This window comes from Neltuma alba, unplaced genomic scaffold (genome assembly GCF_004799145.2).
Source record: "Neltuma alba isolate B1F8T4 unplaced genomic scaffold, ASM479914v2 tig00010231_pilon, whole genome shotgun sequence".
NCBI lineage: Eukaryota > Viridiplantae > Streptophyta > Magnoliopsida > Fabales > Fabaceae > Neltuma > Neltuma alba.
Window position 1 is genome coordinate 176,215 of NW_021635163.1, and position 21,244 is coordinate 197,458.

Here is a 21,244-nt window from a genome sequence, read left to right on the forward strand (position 1 = left end):
TCGTTGACCATCGAGGCTCTGTTCATCAAATATGAAGCAAGCATTGGATCCAATTAATTAATATAAAATGCATGGGCCTGGGCATATTTGGGAGGACACAATTAAATTAATAGAACATATTTAGGTGGTAGATCTTAATTATTATTACTATAAGCCATAAATAAAAAAAAGGAGGAGAACAGTGTAATGAGTAAAGCGTGCATACTTTGCTGTCCTTCTCAAACTGGCATTTCGGTGCAAAAGCACGCCTTTTATTATTTAATTTTTTAAAAACTCATTAAGATGCCTTTTTTTACGCGCAATCTCCTGAGTCAAGCCCCCCAACACTTTTCCGTAATCACAGCATTCCCTCCTCGGCCTTATTATTTTCTTTATTTATTTTAATTTCTAATCACGTTGCTCAATGAAAATTATAACATTACCTCCTTTTTTTTCTAATTCATTTGTCGGATATTCCAGATAGAGATGGGTCTAGTTGTAAATATATAAAAAAAAGTGTAACATTTTAACATAAGAATTACGAAAAAATTTTAATTCATATATCGGATACATGCGGTTATGAAAAAAGAATTACCCGAGTTTTCCATCGATATAATTCAACTTGGTTCAGTCTAAATTAATCATAATTATTTCATACAATGTTTGAAAATTAGTTAGTATATCTAAAAAAATGACTTAAAATTTGTGGGTTTTTTTTCTTATGGGAATATATGATTAATATATAATTATCGACACCCGTGTTATCGGAATTCAACCATACGGGAGGGGAAAAATTCTATAATCAACAAATTAAAGGATCAAAATCAGTCAAATGACGTGACTTTATGTTTGAAAAAAATGTTCCTAGACTTTAGATGTTGACTAGGAATAATATAATATAACTTTTTATATATATATTTAAAAAAATTATACTGTGTACATAATACTATTTTTGATTCTTAATATAAAAATTAGTTGACTAATTTGAGTAGATTAAAAAAACTAGCTAAATTGATTATTTGTAATAAATAGGTGTTATTTTTCCTAAAATATCCTTGTTAATCAAGTGTATTGGATAGAACTACTATTATTATAAGGATTATATTAAGAAAAAAATAGATAGATATAAGAGCCAAAGTAGATTAGGTTTTTTATATTTAGAACCAAAATAAAAATCAAATAAACTCTTATATTAAGTAGCGGAGGTAATAATAGAATATAGTTGAAAAAAACAGTAGGGTATCCGTGAACACTTAATTAGGGGCAATTATGTTTGCTTCTTTTGTTGTCTCTTAATGAAGACCCAAACCTCTATATGCTATCATTCACATCAATCCCACTCTCTTTGATTCTTTTTTTTTTTTTTGGGAGCAAATCTCTTTGATTCATTTTAAAATCCCAAACGGCTTTGCCATTTTGGAAGACGCACGCAAACACTCACAACTCATCAGCTCACAACTCTCTCACAACAAGAATGTCGAACGTTAACAACAACGTTGCTGTGGAAGAGCACGAGGCTCTCATGTATCACCACCACCGCCACCATTCCTATTCATTGCCTGCTTACTACGTCCAGAGCCCTTCCGCCACCACCTTCACTCAAAACGACGCCGAATCATCCACCTTCCATTCCCCCGCCCCGCCCCGTCTCCAACCCGACCCATGTGGACGCCCTCTGCCGTTACTCATCCTCCTCCCGGGGCTCTGTCCACTGCTACCACCACCACAAGAAGGTGTCGTACGACGAGAGCCATGCCACGGCGCCTACGGAGAACGACGGGGATATGAACCGCCTGATTGTAATGAACAGGAACGGTGAGGATGATGAGGAGGAAGATGATTACGACGTGTTTGATTATGATTGGAGGAAGGAGAAAGGGTGGAGGAGGTACTGGACATACCGGAACACAGACTCGTGGGCTTGGATATGGATTCAGATTAGCTGGAGACTGTTAGTGAGTCTAAGTGTTGCGTTGCTTGTCTTCTACATTGCTACGAAGCCTCCCCCTCCTGTGCTTTCCCTCCAGGTACCGAGTAATTTTTTTTTCCCAATTATGTGGGGTTTGAAATAAAAATAGTATAGGGTTGAGTTTAGTGAAAGAGACTAAATACTGTAAGGAGATGAACTAATATTTGAATCTTTATTAGGATAGGTGCTCTTATTTAGTACTGGCAATGCCTCAAGCAATTTTGCCTCCAATACCTGCGAGACACAAAAATTCAACACCTAGGTATATAAATCATTTGTACTTTTCTGCCATTGTGCAAATTAAAAGGCAGATACTAGTTGTGATTTTGTTTCTGGACAAGCTATTTAAAAGGAGGGAAATTTATCAGTGTGAGTGTAATTGAAAAGGAGGATTACAAATAATTTATGATGAGGGAGGAATATTGAAGTGGGCAAAAGAGCATCATTTTTCATGGGATGTGTTTTTATTTTGACTATTATTCTATGAACATCTGCTAATGGGATTTATTATTATACACTATGCTGCATTATGATGCCACAAAAGATGTGGTTGAAATGATGAATATCTATGACGATGTGGGTCCAATATGTTAGCATATTATTTATGTTATGCACAAGATCGATACCTGCATTGATAAATATATTATAGTAACAATATATTAAAAAGAAAGGGGGGGCTGTAGACTAGAGTGGTCACGCCATGTCGATGTGCTCCATTATATGCCATCATGTCTCCTCTACTTTAATTTATTGAAGATATATAATTTATTGAAATGGGGTATTTAGATTTATTATTACTTTGTAAATTCAAGAATTTTCTTTTTGATTAATTACTTTGGTGATATGAATATTATATCATTGCAGGTGGAAAGAGTGCGAGAGTTTAAGTTAGGGGAAGGAGTGGACAGGACCGGGGTGTCAACCAAGATCCTGACCTTCAGTTGCTCCATCAGTTTGGGAATCCTAAACAAATCCAAGTTCTTTCGCCTTCACCTTCATCCTCCTCTCATCCACTTGTCCTTTTCCATCTTACCCTTTGCTCTCTCTCATGTATGTAACCCTCCCTCCTCCTCTTCATTTTCTCCACTATAAAAAAAAAGTTCATAGCTGATGATATGACTCTCACTTAACATATATCGGAATTGATTCCCTCACAAATTATTATCTATAACTCTTAATATAAGGCCTAGTTGACTAATTTAAAAAAGTTAATTTTTTTTAAAAAAATTACCTTAATTATAATTTATGTTACATAATTTTTCTAAAATACGTTTCTAAAATACTTAATTATGTGTATCATTAAATTATATATCAATTTATAAGTTAAACAAATTAGTCTAAAAAAACAATAAATACGAATATTTTAAAGTAATTTTTTAGTTTTCTTATTCTTCCCAAATTAGTCAGTTGTATTTTATATTAAAGTTTGAGGTAGTGTATATAAATGTAAGGAGGCAATTATAAACATAATATTTTGTGACAACTTACATGTTGTTTAGTCAGTATCTATATCAGTCACAATTAGCTATACTTGAGAAAATTGTAAGGAACTTGTAATTGATGAGGTTGATGATGATGACGATGATGGAGGCAGGGCGATGAAGTGTATGCAGAGAGTGGGACGACGATATATAGAATGGAAGTGGGAGTGAAGAACAAGGCAATGTACGGAGCAGGAAGAGAGATGCAGGACTTGTTGGAGTCAGCAAGAGGATTGGCCATTTCGATAGGCGTGAGAGTGAGTTCCACTTACAGAATCGTCCCTAACCTCATCAACCCTAAGTTCCATCACCATCTTCATTGCTTCCTCATCCTCCATAACCATTACGATCGCAAACACCGAACCCAGTTATTCAATTCCACTTGTCATCTCTTCATTCCCTAGTAAACCATTTCCCATTTTGAAGCTTTCAAATGCTTGCTCTTATTATTTTTGTAGATACTTTTATGGATTCTCCCTCCTAGTCTAAATGTAAGTGTTAGTAGAGAGGGTTTTATATGTTTTTATCCTACATGCAAGATGTTTTTATCTCCTAAATTTATATTTTTTTCGTAAACTCTCCCCATTGATTGTTCTTTTTTTTTCCTTTGGCCTTAGCTCTCCCTGTTGATTGATTACATGGATCAAGGGATTTTGTTTATTAAGAGAGTATTTCCAATATATATGATTAAAATGATTACCTTGACTAATTTTTCTAATTTTCATAAATTAATTGTATAGCCCCTAAGTCTAAGACACGAGGGAGCACGCACACATAGATATGTGATGTCTTTATACTCCTCTTGTCCATGATGTAAGAGCTAGCTACTTAACTAACTTGGATAAATTAATGAGGCTAAGTTAATTAGTTATAACAAATATGACATAATAATCTTCCTAAAATATACTATATAACATCAAATTATATTGCCTCCGGTCATCAATATAAAAGCTAGTTTGCTAATTTAAGAAAATTAAGAAAACTAGTTAAATTAGTTATTGTAATAAATATGTATTGTCTTTCATAATATATCCTTACTAATCAAGTGTATTAACTAAAACTACTATTATTGTAAAGACTATTTTGAAAAAAAATAGATAAATATGAGAGACAAGTTAGATTGGAATATTATATTTAGGATTAAAATAAAGTCAAAAAAGTTTTATGTTAAAGACTAGAGGTAGTATATCAGTTTTTTATAAATTAATTTAAAAAATAATAAATATAAATATAAAATAAATGAAGATATTATGTTTATGGTCAAAATAAACTTTCTAACTAGCTTCTAATATACATTTAATATCATCCAAGGAGCATGTAATGAGACTTTTTTTTTTTTTTTGGGACCTGATCATGTAATGAGACCTTGAATCTTGCTTGATTGGGGAGGATAAGAGCAAGAAATTGTTGAGCCAGGGAAACAAAGCTTGTTAGTGGTAAGGCACAAGTCCGATGTGGAAGCCAATACGTGAGAGAACAAATGTTGTTGCCCCACACGCACGCAGACAGTACTTAAGACTAATTATTACTCACTCTAGTTCTTATTATAGGAGTCTTTCTAAAAGAAATTTCTTATTTTTCACAAGAATATTTGATAATTTGAATAAGTATTAAACATTTTTTTCTTTATATTATCATGTTTAATGAGGATAGTAATGAAATATAAATAGGGGTGGGAATAGGCCAAGCGACCTGTCAGGAGCCTGCAACCTGGCCTACTTTGGGCTTGATCAGGTCAGGCTTATTTTAAAAAAAACACAGGCTCAAGCTTTTTTTAGAAACCTATTTCATCTAACAGGCTAGGCTCAAGCTCTATGAGATACCTGTAAGGCTTGTCAGGCGGTTGGAAAATGTAAGTCTCGAACCCATGACTTGTGAGTGAGTGAGAAGTTACTTCACCACTACACCATTACGTTTTGTTGTCACTACATTTACATGATATATAATTTTAAACCCTGTTAAGTAAATAGGCAAAAAAATTATTTACTCCATAATTCCCTTAAGTTTTCGTTTTCCCCTCAATCTTCATTTCAATTTTTGACCACTGCTCTTACTCTCACCCTTATAGTCCCAGAGTCACAGTCTCACCTTTCAAATCGACTCTCCATCTCTGGTCTCCTTCTCCTACCTCAATCTCAGAGTCAAATAGATAGGCACTTGACTCCACGGTTTGTGCTTGTGCTCACCGGCGTCGCTCAGTTGCTTAGCATTGGTGTGAAGGATGCTCAGTCGTGTAGTCACCTACCTCTCTTCAATCTTCATGTCTTCTAATTTCCGGTCTCCATATCCTCAGCCACGTTGACTCCCAAGCCCAAGCCATAGCATCGGAGGCATCGAGTCATCCTCCTCCTCAGTCCTCACAATCACAAGCCACAACTTGGAGGTCGGAGCTTGAACCCCTCACTGATGTTGACAACTCTTCCTCCTTAGTCCTCATTGCTCATCTAGCCAGGTAAGCTAACCCATTTGAAGAACCCTAGTTTGATGAATCTAACAACCTCCGACCTTTGTTTGCCGTTTGCTATTCAACTTCCAATCTACTAGTGCTAGTGCTCGGTCATTTGTTGGTTTTTAAGTTATCTGCTGCTGTGTTTCTTTTAGGGATATTTTAATTGAAATATTCTTTGCTCTGTCATTCTATGTTTGACTGGAATGATGGTTCTTGTTTTGATAGTAGATGTTACTATTTGAAACTTAAATTGCTTTTTGATGATCGAAACTTAAATTGCTTTAGTTCTTCAAGTGTTGAAACTCAAATTGCTATGGTTCTTCAAGAGTTCAAGTGCTGATGGATGTAATTTATCCATTCGAGGATGCCATTTATTATTTTGGTTTGAATTGGATAGGTTGTCTAGGAGTGTTATTGAAGTGCAATATGTTGAATGATGCCCATTTATGATGATTTGCATATCTCTATGAATGACGTTATTAAGTCTAAGATGATTTGCCTTAATTCATTTGCTAGTTTTCTAAATTTTTTTCACAAACTGATTAGAACGCATCAATAGATTATGTTATTACTGATTGATTTTTTTAGCTGACCATTACAAGTTGTTTCGTCTAGAATCTATGGCTTATTTGACTGCATCTTCTCCTCAAAAAACCAGTTTTAAAGTCAGCCTATTATTACAATTTCAATATTAGATATTTAGATTGAGTTATTATAATTTTGAATTAATTTATGTATGTTTAAAATTTTCAAAACTTTTAAGCTTTTTAACAGATTTCAGGCCAGGCTTAGGCTGAACACAAGGCTTATCACAAGCCACGGGCTAGGCTTAAGCCGACAGGCTTTAACACAAGCCTAGCCTGTTAAGGATAAAGCATAGCTAGTTTCCACCCCTAAATATAAATTAATATGATGTGAGAATTTAGTACAGGATAGTATTAAAATTCAGCTAAATTTCGCAACAATTTAATTTGCTAAACTTTTTCTATTAGAAGGGAGTATGATATAAATCATTCGCGCATGAGCCCATGATACCCTCCGTTCCCTGTGCAACCCGATTCTGTTTCTTACACATTTCAACCCCATTCCCGTAAAATATACTCTCTTGAATTATTTTTAACTAACATATATATTACTTCTGATTTTTAATATAAGAACTAGTTGATTAATTTGAGTAGATTAAAAAAACTAGTTAAGTTAGTTATTTATAATAAATAAGTATTGTCTTTTCTAAAATATCCTTACTAATTAAATGTATTGGTTAGAACTATATTATTATAATGACTACCTTAGAAAAAAAAGAATAAATGAGAGATAAAGTAGATTTAAATCTTATATTTAAAACTAAAATAAAAATAAAATAAATTTTTATATTGAGAAACGGAAGTAATATATTCTATTTGGATTCAAGTAATATTTACACAAATAAAAATATCATGAAATTCTAAACTACCTATAGTATATTTAGGGTTTGTTTGGTTGGAGGGGAGGGGAGGGGAAATGAGCTCCTCCCCTCATTTAGTTAAAAATTTTGAAGGGGATGGAAACCAAAATGTCTCCTCCCTCCCTCCCTCCCATTTTAGCTCCCCTCCAAATTGGAGGTTTTTGGAGGAGAGTTAAATTTTTAAACTATTATAATCTTATGATTTTTTTAATATTTCACTATTATCCATAAAATATATTATTATAATATTTATTTCAAATAAAAAATATATATAAAATAAAAAATATAAATTATTATAATTAAAAATATATTATAAAAAATTATTTAAAATAAAAATTATTTAAATAAAAAATATAATATTATAAAATTAACTATTTTTTTAATAAATATATTATTTATTACATATATTTTAAATCTGAAAAAAAGGATAGCCTAAAAAGAATAAAATTTTATTTTTCTTAGAGTATAAAATTTGCTAATTTAATTATTTTAAATATATTATTATGTTAATTAGAATAAAAAATTACTGCACCAATTTTTTCACGCACATATTAACATGATAAGACTGAATTTGCATTAAATTATATAATTTAAATTAAGATGTAAATTAATTTATATAATATATCAATAAAAAATATAAACTAATATGTAAGGGTAAAATAGTAAATTGATTATTATTATTCCTCTCCTTCCCTTGTTGAATCAAACAATAGATCATTAAATATCCTCTATTCCCTTTCTTTTTAATCAAACCAAACATGGCGAGGATAAAACCTCTCTTTCCCTTCCCTATCCCACCCTCCCCTTTCTCCCCTACTCTCTTCTCAAACCAAACAGGCCCTTAGCGAGGGAGGGAGTAGTACTTTTATTTAATTTTCAAAGGATGATTCCCATTTCCCACATACGTAGAGTAGGATCTAAGGAAGTACCTCCTACGATGGATTTGCTAGGAAGATATTGGGCCGCCCTTCAATTAATTTCAACATGCTCACCCCCCACCAACTTATGTTTGCCATCGATTCGTACTCGAGCGCATTTCGTGCTCATGAAAAAAATATGGGTTGCTCATTTTCATCATAACCATTCAGATTCATTTTAGATTATTTAAATTCAATTTAAATATTATTTATATTTTAAATAATTTTTTATTTTAATAGATTCAGAATTCAAAATAAAGTAATTCAATAACTGGCACTTCTTAAAAGAAAACGTATTGTTAAAAAACCGAAAATTAAAACTTTTAAATTTGAACCATTCAAGTTAGATTTTGAATGGACTAGATTTCATGACAACAATGAGTGTATTATTTACAAGTAAAACAAGTAGTGTGGAATTTTATATTTTTGACATAAACAAGGAGTCCCCTTCATGAGTAAGCTAATAATTAAAGAGAATTACAATCATGTCCCCAAAAAAAAAACAGTTATCAAAAAATTTCAATAACGATTTAAATAATCTGTAATGACAAGTTTAGGTAGAAAATAACAACTTTTACCCTATTATTGAAACTTTTTTGTAGTTATTTTTCTTTATTAGGACTTCATTATAATTCTCTCTAATAACTATGCCCCCTTCTCCTTTGCACGAGAAAAACCTAAAAGTGCCTAATTTCATTAATGTTCTACTTTTCCCGTTCTATTTATAAACTTCAGATTTAAAAAAAAATATGGTGTATTTTATAAGTTTTAATTTAATATTTGTCTTAACATTTAATATATTTTTTCTAATTTTACCCTTACATTCTCTTTAATTATTTTTCTTATTTATTATAAAGACATATTTATAAATAAAAGTATATTTCTAATCTATTATTTTTTTAACTAATAATTCACTATCTATAAATTAGGTATTTAAAATTTATAATAAGGACTGATGTTTTGATCACTGAAGTCTACTTTGTCTAAATTGATCTAGCTGTCAGCCATCTCACTCCTTTTTAACGGCAATCATGAATGTGTTTGTCCCCGGTTAACATTTCTAAAGCAGAAGGAGTGACGTATACAACTGAAATAATTTGAAGGAGTTGATTAAAAAAGAAACAAACTCCAGGGACCTAATTAAAAATTAGGTTAAACTATAAGGACTCATTAGTTTTTTCCTTTTTTTAACTCATCAGCTAAATTAGTTTTTCTATTTTACTTCATATCTGAATTTAATAATTACCTTCGTTAAAATGAAATGTTAAAGGCATGCTTAATACTACCTCCGGTCCTATTTATAAGAGCTAGTTGACTAATTTGAGGAGATTAAGAAAAAAAGTTAAGTAAGTTATTTGTAATAAATATGTGTTGTCTTTTCTAAAATATCCTTACTAATCAAATGTATTGGCTAGAACTATTATTGTTAGAAAGACTATCTTGAAAAAAAAATATATAAATATGAGAGACAAAGTGGATTGGAGTCTTATATTTAGGACTAAAATAAAAGTCAAATAAGGTCTCATATTAAGGATCGGAGGTAGTAATTACTAAGTTGCATTTTTTACAAGTCAACGTTGTGAGAGTTTGCCCCATTTAAAATCAATCCCTATTATATTTGCACCAAATTAATATGTGAATGCAAGTTACCAAGTAATTACGGGCATTAAATAACGATAATGTCTGGATAATATATAAAACAATCAAGTTGACAAACAGCACACAGATCAAACTAAGAAGAAAGTGGAAGTCCCCCACTTAAAAACATGATAGAGATGAAATCAGAGTTAAATAATACAGATATAAAAATATTGCAAACACATCTTTGCATGTAATGAAATCTTTGTGGCCAACAAGTAGAAGTTAATTACACTATGGTCCATAAACGAAGTATTGAAAATGACAAGCATGAAGGCCAAAATGAATTATAAAATATTATCTTCAAATTCTCTCAATTTTATAATATCTAACAATTAATGTACATAATTTTATTGGTTTGATCATCAATTTGAACAATGCAAATCTGTTAGGAGTAGTTAATTGGAGAAGAGATAGGCCATCTAAATGATTAAAATTTTAACCATAATAGTTCGAATTTATATTATATCTTTAAAAAGAAAATCATAGCACCAACTTAATTTATTACTGATCCCTCTGATACTTTTTTTTTAGCATATTTCATAAAATATAACATGTTTTATATAAAATTATACTTTAATATAACTACTATTCCTAACTAATTAACTATAACTTTCTAACTAATGATTTTATTGAGGATAATTATGATATATTTTATAAGAAATGACTAATTTTATCTAAATTTAAAGTCATTATTAGATGCCGATGTACCAGTGGGAGCATCACGCATAATATATAACTTAACCACTGATTTAGATCGCACTCACTTCCTTTAACCAAAAAACCATTTTGATTTTCGAATAAGAAAAAATAACAACACGATTTTCAACCCGAGAAATTCTATTTTGAAATCATAATTCTTTTTCCCACTTAAAAATTTAAGAGAATAATCAGGATTCATATAGAGTTTAAAGAAAGTGAGTGCGATCTAAATAGTTCACTATATAAGTTGAGGATATTCCCATTGAATCTACCGCGCATTATTTCTATTTGATTGTTGGAATTAGAAGCGTCACATTTCACTTGCCTTATGCACTAATAATTATATTTTCTTTTCAGGTCAGTTATGGTTTAATTTATACCATTATTATTTTACCCTTTTTATTTTTCATGAAATTTCATAATTATGCACGTTTTTTCCTATATGACTCTAATATAAAATTATCATTTAATTTATTTACTCATGAAGGTGAATTGATTTTGTTTAGAAATCGACAGGAGGACTGACGAGGTCATATTTCCTAAGTTTTATCTTTAGTTCTTAGTATGATGAATTATAATTATTGTTCAAAACTCAAAAGTACTAAACATGTGCTCCTATATCAATTTTGATTTTCTCTTATAAATACTAAATTTATTTAAAATATTAAATTTAAATTAATAAAATTTGATCTAAATGGTTGAGAAACTAAAAAAAGGATAGAGACAAACCATTTTGGTATTGTACTGGTTTAAACATAGCATCACTGTCAAAGTTATAATGATTATTCTGGAGAGTTAAATCTGATTAGCATCTGTTATCTCTTATTAAAATAAAAGAAAAAAAATCATGTACGCATTTTATGACAATTAAAGTTAATAATCTATTGATATATAGTTAAAAACCTATCATGGCCTGACATTTAATTTACTGTATATAGAAAACTCTCAACAGATTATTTAGTTAATCCTCTAATAGAAAGTGTTATTCTACTCACGCATAATTAATATCTTGTTAGTCAAATTAAAAGGAAGATCAGTGCTCCCGCATTTTCAGAAAAAAAGGTATTGGAAAGGGAAATTTATGGAAAATATCTGTCCTTTAAGAAGAAGATAAATAGATGATTCCCTTCTACTCGATTAATCATATACGTAATGAAAGTAACTTGACCTAATTACTTTTCTGACTTGGTCCAAAGAAGATGAAGGGTAAGCATATAATTCTAATTCTTAATTTTATCTTGAATTTTGTTATTATTTTATAATTTTGACTTTAAGTTAATGGCGTGTAGCACCTTAATCTTATTTTGAATATGCATCTCATCTTATTTATGATACAACTATCACCCTCTAAAAGATTCAAGTGCCGAATGTAATTCTAAAAAAATAACATTGAGCCATTGAGGTATTCGATGTACTAAAAAAAAAAAATTAACATGGGGGTGTTGGATACCGCTTTAATTTTAAATTAAGTATATCACTCTCATCCCTTAATTTTGTTTTGTTTTGTTTTTCTCACTTGAATATCTCTATTTTATTATAAGGTAATCAATTTCACTTTATTCTATTTGATACTACTATTTTCCAAAAAAAAATGTGTGTTTTTAAAAATTGAGAGATTAGCAGTGTAATAATTTACTAATATTGAATGAAATTTAAAGAATAATTTTGGAAGTAAATTAAAAACATGTATACTTCTTTTCTTTTCTTTTCTTTTTTTGAAAAAACCTATATAAAGTGAAATGCATGTTTACATATAGCGTGCAGAGTATTATATAAGTAGAGAGGTTTGAAAAGGCAAATATATAAATTGATTACGAAGTCATCAAGAAATAGACTCATAATGTGAACATAATTGGAGATGCATGCATACATATCAGAAATATTATATTCTTCATTGCATCCCACTGCTTTATAAAAATATGACTATGAACCAAAATGAATCTTTCAATATTTAAAACTTTAAATGCTTCATGTAGCCAACAGATTTAGAAGATCGAGGCTAATATGAATAGTGCGATTTTGTAAGAATATGAACATATTATAATTTATAGTCTTCAAATATTTTTTAAAAATTTCCCAAAAAGAAACATAACGTATATAACATTATGGGTGCTTGGAATAAACTAGTCTTGGGGGGAATCTTTCGAAATGAAGACAGAATCTCCTGAGTGCACTAGTGTACGGTCTAAATTTGAGGTGATAAACACGAGCACATATTGCTGCAAATTAACAATTATAATTCAAGAAAAATTAATTATACGGTCTATGTTATTTTTACTCAATTTGCAACTTAATAATCCTTTTAGTTATGACTCAGTTAAAACTCAACCCCTAAATTCTAATTCAATGTACACGAATGCAAATAATGTTTACCATTTTAATATTGATTCTTACATTTTAGAATTAAATAAAATTATAAGGACTAAAGTTATGCTTTTAAATTCAGGTACTAATGCTTAAAATGGTTGAAATAGAGGTACTAAGTTGCACTAAACAAAGTTTAAGAGCTGAGTTTCAACCCGATCAAAATTATACGCTGAGTAAGAACTTAGAAATTAAGTTACAATTGAGGCAAAATTGCAGGCACTGATTAATTATTATTATTTCCTTATTTTAATTATAGCCGTATATGGCCCATAGGTGCTCTAACACATGAAATGCTATAGTTATTTGAAAATGGCAACATGTTTATGACATGAAAGAAAAAGATATATATATATATATATATATATATGAAGTGTGGGAAAGTGGGTTTCTGCAGAAGAAAGGAAGAAAGTGGAGAAGAAGGGTATATATGTAGTCTATTTGGGACCTGGTGTACCAATATTGTACTTATCTTCAATCATTTCGATCTCTTCATAACGTGGACACTTGGTTCCCACTTCCTACATTTCAATGTGCACCCCATTTTCATCCATCCCATATGCTTTTGATATCATGTTTAACCATGTTTACATAATACTCCATCCATCCTATTCTTAATTATAACAAATATGAATTTATCTTCTTAAAAAAAATATCCTGTATAATATCATATTATATATTGATTTATAAGTTAAAAAATTAATTCAAAAAAATATGAAAAATAAAACGGACTAAGTTCTTATAATATACTCCCTTGTCCCTCTCTATAAGAAACAATCTCTCTTATGGTGGCATCTCTAAATATAAGAAACCAATCATCTGCATCTAAAATTTTAAACTGGTATTTCTCTTTTTACCATCATTAAATATATGTCACTTGTTATCTCTCTGCAATAAGTTTTTACCCATTATCTTCCATGTTCCCTCTTTATAAATAAATGTATAATTAAAAAAATATGTATATGTTTTACACATTTTTCACTTTTAATTAAATTTAACTAATATTTTGAATTGTATGATTCTAGTAGTTGTTTCTTATAAGAAAGAAGTGATTAGGATGAAATCTAACCTCTCTAATTAACTCCAATATCAACAACCGGAGGTATAATTAACATTATATAAGAAATAAGTTGCGTCTCAAACACTATCAACATCCATTGCTTTTTTTTTAATCAACTAAATTTCTTTATTGCGTGATATTTGTTGGCGCCACCTTCTTTACGTGTTGGATTTCTCACAATTTTTTTCACAGATTCTGTCTAAATTTTGTCATGCTATAAGAATAAGAGAAATTAATATATTAGAAAAATTTTTGTAAGGATTTTCTCTCAAAGCATATATTTATTTTAAAAAGAAGTCATTATACTCTTCTATTATACACGCATCAGTGTGTTAGTTGATATCAAAGTGATGGAAAGGTCAAAGTTAGGTCAAAATATGATAGTTAATTAAGCTTAGCTTATTCCTACCATAAGGAAAAAGAAGTTAATTATATAATGAGTCGGTGCAATTAAACAAATTAAGACAACGTATAATTAAAAGTTCTAATTAACATTTGGTTTAATCATAAGTAGTAGTGCTACTCCAACACTAACACTAATGAACGCGCACACAATCTCCATATATAACAATGAAAAGTTGTATAAAAGGACAAAAGCTTCAAAAAGTGAAACGAGAGGGAAAAGTTAGGTCGGATGGCACATTGAAAATTTCAAAGTTTAATTAGAGATAATGTAAGTGTTGGGGTGGATATTGGAAATCCCACTTAGGCCACAATGGGAATAAAAATATATGAACATCACTTAGTAGAGAATGATATGAAAGCACTATTTTATATTGCAACCTAAAGTTGGGAAAACATTATACACTGTATCCACCTTCCTCACCCATATTTTATTATTCACCACTCCTAAAATATTACGTCATTATACTTGGACCAATCAAAAAAGTTTCAATTAAATTGATGAATATTAATATATATTTTTAATATATATACATGGTTATATATAAAAAAAGAAAATTTAGTAAAAGCATACGCTTGTTTAAAAGATTTATTGGCCGAAGGTACTTAGCAGAACTTATCTTCAATAAATACAAATCTTTTTGAGTTGTATGTGAGTAATTTGTCTTCATAAAAGCCACTCACTTAATTAAATTCATATTTTTTTTAATTAATAAAACTTTCAAATAGTTTTTTTAATTAATTTTTCCTTGTAAAAATTTGTAGTAGCAGTAGTAGTACTACTAATATTATTATTATGTCAACATCACCACCCTCCTCCATCAATTTATTTATTGAAACGTACGCGTCTTCAACTTTCCTCTTTTGTTTTTAGCACTTCCCTCACACTCGGAATATATTATACTGATGCATTTCATTAATTATTCCCCCAAGCATGCCAAAATATTAATTTACGAAATTTATTTTTAAGAATAAATTAATAATTAGTACTGGTACACAAACACTATGAGGTCAGATTGATAAATAAAAAACCTGAAATTGAAAATATCAATGAATAAAAATGACCTTGTACTTTTGTGGGGAAATAAAAGAATGTGAACGACAATAATATAATATAAACATTATATTTTGTATATATATCTTTTATTTCTATATGATAAAAATAGAATATCTTTTCAAGAAAAAATATTAAACTGACCACCGGTCTCTTATGTTTGCTTATATATCTTTTTATTTTATTAACGTATATGATATGATAATAATTACATTGAAAACTACATGCAATATTATATAAGTTTTCTGTGAGCGATATAGAAGTTAATGACATGGTTGGAGCACTAAAAAGGATTTAAAAAAAGAGAGACGAAAAGCTGAAGGAAAATTAAAGAGAAGAGAGAGTGAGATCATCGTGGGCAAAGAATACTTATATATAGGGCACCCTTTGTCATTCATTTCTTGTATGAAGTTCTGAAGCCAACCAAACTGAGAGCTTCTTCCTCTCATATACATCTCAACCGCATACATATAGTTCCCAGGTATGCTTTACTCTCTCTCTCTTTCTGTGCGCCTGCATGTGAGTGTGTTTTCTCCTTATACACAACAATACTGTTCAGAGTTCATTCTTCATGCAAAAACTTCTTACATGTATTATCCGCTTTTACTAATATAAAAGTTAGTCGAGAGTTAAATTTGGTTTTAAATATAAAATCTCAATCCACTTTATTTTTCATTCTTATCATACTTTTACTACATTATCTCTATTGATTACACAAGTTAACAAAGCTTGTATCAAAGGCTAGTTCCAATATAAATGATTTAATAGGGTATTTTAGAGAAACCAAAACATATGTTTGAAAAATAACTAATTTTTTTATCTCTCTAAATTAGCTAAGTAAGTCTTATATCAAGGACTGGATATCAAAATATCAAAATTTCTTAGAGTTCATGAACAAAACCCTTGTGATCTTAATCATCGTTTAATTTGTACTATATGTTATTATCTCTCTCTCTCTATATATATATATATATATATCTCACACACACACACTCACAAATTAAATCATGCATGCACAAATTGTTGTTTGTGTTCATGCATGCAAATTTGGCTCTAACTAGAATAATAGGATTATATTGGCTCATTTCATATAGCTATATTTGATCCAGCATGAAACGCACTACTTGAATTGAATGTATGTGTATTAATTGGATGATTGATTAAAATAATAAGACAGCCTAAGCAATTAACACACAAAATTTATATTTGGAAATGAATGACAAGTTTCTAAGTTCCACTGAGACACAGCAATTGTGGAGGACAAGTCATCAAACATGGGGGTGGGCGCGTGGCGTCCTGCCTGGTCTTTTGTACGGATACACGTGTCGTACACTTCAATGCTTCATTTCTTTTCCTTAAAATTAATTACTCTCTGACATTAAAAAAAAAAAAAGTAATTACTGTCTGGCCCCAAGAAAAAAAATCACATGAAACTCGAAGTTTTTTTTTTTTTTTGGGGACCAACACGTAACTTTGAGATGAATCATTTTCATTATAATAAAACGTTTGTTTCCACTTTCCAGCTTTATTTAGTTGAGCACAACTTGTCTAATTTGTTGTCATTTGAAGCTTATTCAGGAAATATTCACATCCCCACTAAACCTCTTTGATTAATTTTCACTGATGGAGAAGGTGGTGGCCGACACTAGTCGAAAAACACATAAAAAAAACAACTACAAGATTTAAATGGTTCATATTTTATTTTCAAGTTTGATTTTTAAAATTAAAAGTTGCATGCTGGAGAATGAAAATAGTTCTGCGTGCTTTTGATGAACCATATATATGATTTCTCATTGATCCTTCATGTACACTTGGCTTCTGCTTGCTTTAAAGTAAAAGTTTTACATTTCATTTCTTTTTTTTAAATTGCTTTGGACAGAATATCATCATGTCTGAGAATAGCATTTTGCATGCAACTAAGAGCAAGTGGAAGATGCCTCTCTTTGTTTTCTTCAAAGACGCAAGGTACGAAGCTCTCGGTTAACTACATATGATAGTTATATCAGTTTCGTCATTGTTGATTTCTTCTGCCTAGAAATATCTCTGTTGTTAAATACACTATGTCACTGCATAAAACTTATAAGAAGAGAATTTTGTTAATATATTTACTATGGATAACACTTAGTTTCCACTGATTAATGTGGTGATGTAGACTTGTTTTCAAGCTGGATTCTCTTGGAAAGGAGATATTAGGAATTGCATTCCCAGCTGCTCTGGCTGTTGCTGCTGATCCCATTGCTTCTCTCATTGACACTGCATTCATAGGCCACTTAGGTACGTCTTCTCATTTCAAAACACCCTTTTCAATAAGATTTTCCCTTAGATTGTGAACTAAATTACTACATACTTCTAGCCAGACTTGTTTACTTTGTTTTTCCCCCTCCTTTTTTGGCTATAGGACCTGTGGAGCTTGCTGCTGCAGGAGTTTCTATCGCATTGTTCAACCAAGCTTCAAGGATCACCATATTTCCTTTGGTGAGTATAACAACTTCCTTTGTTGCTGAGGAAGATACCATCGGAAAAGTTCAAGAAGCAGAGAAGAGCTTGACCGTTAGCCGTACTAAGTCTAGAGAAGCAATCTTGCCTGAGGATGATGATTCTCTTCAAGACTTGGAAAAAGGGTCATTTAAAGACAGCACTGAGAGTCTCGGGAAATCTTCATCTGAAAACAGTGACATGAAAGATTTCTCTATGCAGAAAAATTCTGCACTAGACAATATGGGAACAGATGCTGCTGGTAAAAATGATACAAATTGTGAAGATGGTACTTTCTCTATATCCCTCGCTGATTATTTAAGCCAAATCATGAGTTACAGTTAGAAGTTTTGAATTAACTCGTGAGACTTTCATAACAAATACAAACGCTGAAAAATGCAAGTCTTCTTCTGTTGTTAGTAGCACTGTAGGAGTGCCAAACTATGAGTTTCAGTCAGATGTATTTCATTTTAACTCGGAGACTTTCATGACAGATACAAACTCAAACAAATGCAAGTCTTCTTCTGTTGTTAGTGATAGTAGGAGTAAGGCAAATACTGGAATCAAGAAAAGGAGAAACATTGCTTCAGCATCAACAGCTTTACTTTTTGGTACAATTCTTGGCCTGCTTCAAGCTGTAACTCTTATATGTGCAGCAAAACCTCTATTAGGTGTGATGGGGTTGAAACATGTAAGTAGCTTTGATGCTTCAGATCATTCTTGAAATATGAAATTTACAGGAAAATTACTTGTGCAAGCTTCTGTTGCTGCTAAGTTATTTCTACTCTGTAGGATTCTCCAATGTTAGTCCCAGCAATAAAATACTTGAGATTGAGGTCACTAGGAGCTCCTGCGGTTCTTCTCTGCTTGGCCATGCAAGGAATCTTCAGAGGCTTCAAGGATACAAAAACTCCTTTATATGTCATTGGTGGGTTAAGCTCAAAGGTTATGCTATAGATGACAATTAGCATTTTAACAGTGCTAAGCATAAAGAAACTAACCAATATCTTCTCTAACTCGGCCATTTATATTTTGCTTTGATATAGTTTTGGGATATGCTGTAAATATCACTTTGGACCCACTACTTATATTTAAGTGTAAGTTAGGACTCAGAGGTGCAGCCATCGCACATGTTCTATCCCAGTAAGTTTTACCATGAATTTATATTAATTTATATTTGTTTATTGTGTCTGATGAAATTCAAGTGTTCTCAAGTAATCTCATATTGTCCCTCAACATCTTCGCTGATCTTTTTAGGTACATGATGGCAGTAGTCCTCTTTTTGATACTAATGAAGAAAGTAAATCTCTTACCTCCCAGTATTAAGGATCTGCAGATTTTCAGGTTTCTTAAAAATGGTAAGGAGCTCATATCCTATTGTAGATTTTATGCAATAAATGAAATCTAAGCATCAACTTATCTATCTGAATCTTTCAGTATATGGCCTTCATTTTTCTTCTATTGCCCTATTACAACAGAATAAGAAAGATGAACTGACAAATTTGGTGTACGATTGGAAACAGGAGGGCTGTTGTTAGCAAGAGTGGTGGCAGTAACATTCTGTGTAACTTTGGCAGCCTCGTTGGCCGCAAGACTTGGTTCAATTCCCATGGCTGCGTTTCAAACCTGCCTTCAAGTCTGGTTGACATCTTCCCTTCTTGCTGATGGTTTAGCTGTTGCTGTACAGGTAAGCCATTTGGTCAATCTCGTGTGCCTTAAAAAACACAAACAACAGGTTAATTAAGCAGATTCCATGGCTCACAGGCAATTCTAGCTTGTTCCTTTGCTGAGAAAGACTACGGCAAAGCAACATCTGTTGCAACCAGAGTACTACAGGTGATCACAAATTCTATGTACTGTAATATTATCTACTTCTTAAACTCATCACTCTAAAGAATTCACTGTTTTCTTGTTGCAGATGGGTTTTGTTCTGGGATTAGGGCTTTCTCTATTAGTTGGGGTTGGTTTGTACTTTGGAGCAGGAATCTTTTCCCAAAATGTTGATGTTCTGCACCTCATCAAAATAGGCCTTCCGGTACATGAATATAGATCTTTGAATGTTATAGTTACTAATCTAAGTATGTATAAATATGCTAACTATCTCAATTTTTTTTCCCCACTTTGTATCTGCCAGTTTATTGCAGCCACACAACCAATCAATTCATTAGCCTTTGTGTTTGATGGGGTCAACTTTGGAGCATCTGATTTTGCGTATTCTGCGTACTCCTTGGCAAGTTCACATGCCCTTGTCAATTTCGAAAATATTAAGAAAACATCAAACGATATTTTCATGTGTCAGAAATCTGACACTCACATTTTGTGTTATGTAGTACTCTATCATATCATAATGTCCATGTTAATATTCATGTCCAGGTCATGGTGTCAATAGCAAGTGTTATCTCGTTACTCCTTCTCTGTAAGAGCAACGGTTTCATTGGAATATGGATTGCACTAACCATCTATATGAGTCTACGCATGTTTGCTGGTATTTGGAGGTAATCATTCACCTTGTTCAAAGCAATAAATTACTCAACTTTCACTCTGCTATCTAGCTCTGCACTATCCTTGTAAACTTTGCAGAAAACTCAAGCACTTGTGATGCAAAAACTATGAAAGGAAATCATTGAAAAAAATATTTCCAGACATTATATTATGATGATGACTTAAGTGGAGGTTCAAATTCATGTGCAGGATGGCGACAGGAACAGGACCTTGGCATTTTCTTAGGAGACGCTCGCTGCCTTAGGTGATTAGAATGAGGGATTTGTGTCACTTTTTTTCTCTTCATTATGATCCCTCTCCGTAGGTTTTGTTTTGTTTTGTTTTTTCGGCATACATCTCTGTTCATCTCAGTGTTGTGATCATTTTAGGTCATGGGTTTGAATTATTTCAGAGTATTTCGTCGAAGTGTATCCCACTCACAGTGATTCTGTGGTATCAAATCGAATATATATATATATATATATATATATATTGTTCAGAGACTCAATGAACTACTTAACTTCTAACTCCATGCGTAATTTTGGAGAACTCACTTTGATCATACCTCTTTTCCTCATTTGAAAAATATATTATACTCATTTAGTCATCTGCGTTGACTTACTTCTCAATATAAGCAGACGATACATACGCCTCTGTCACGCCAACGTGTATAAACCAAGCATACATGCAGAAATTCTGGAGATCACACAAATTATGATTAGAGTGAAATATCCAAAAGCCTATTTCATGACAGCCTGAGGACCCTAATTTTTTTATAATATTAAAAGACCATTTATAAAAAAATCCCAGGTTTAAGGAAAGCTTTCAC

At 31.4% G+C, this 21,244-nt stretch overlaps 2 protein-coding genes across 3 annotated transcripts; both read left to right on the top strand.

The window, feature by feature from the left end:
- Window positions 1–1,201: 1,201 nt before the first annotated feature.
- LOC114755091 (protein DETOXIFICATION 43-like) lies at window positions 1,202–20,887 on the top strand. 2 transcript variants are annotated; one of them, XM_028943958.1, is made up of 16 exons: window positions 1,202–1,213; window positions 3,932–3,939; window positions 15,895–15,940; window positions 17,339–17,424; window positions 17,612–17,733; window positions 17,858–18,223; window positions 18,429–18,625; window positions 18,727–18,862; window positions 18,981–19,077; window positions 19,192–19,292; window positions 19,458–19,621; window positions 19,699–19,770; window positions 19,853–19,969; window positions 20,069–20,164; window positions 20,308–20,429; window positions 20,626–20,887. In XM_028943958.1, exons 4-16 carry the CDS (start codon window positions 17,348–17,350, stop codon window positions 20,678–20,680), a joined length of 1,722 nt encoding a protein of 573 aa, XP_028799791.1. In that variant the 5' UTR covers window positions 1,202–1,213; window positions 3,932–3,939; window positions 15,895–15,940; window positions 17,339–17,347; the 3' UTR covers window positions 20,681–20,887. The 2 variants fall into 2 exon arrangements, with proteins under 2 accessions (XP_028799791.1, XP_028799792.1); XM_028943959.1 differs by having other exon boundaries at window positions 17,858–18,216; window positions 18,425–18,625.
- On the top strand, window positions 1,454–4,005 carry LOC114755112 (uncharacterized). Its single transcript, XM_028943987.1, has 4 exons — window positions 1,454–1,659; window positions 1,790–2,006; window positions 2,813–2,998; window positions 3,543–4,005. The coding sequence occupies exons 1-4, from the start codon at window positions 1,454–1,456 to the stop codon at window positions 3,831–3,833; spliced, it is 900 nt and encodes a 299-aa protein (XP_028799820.1). The 3' UTR covers window positions 3,834–4,005.
- Window positions 20,888–21,244: the final 357 nt, after the last annotated feature.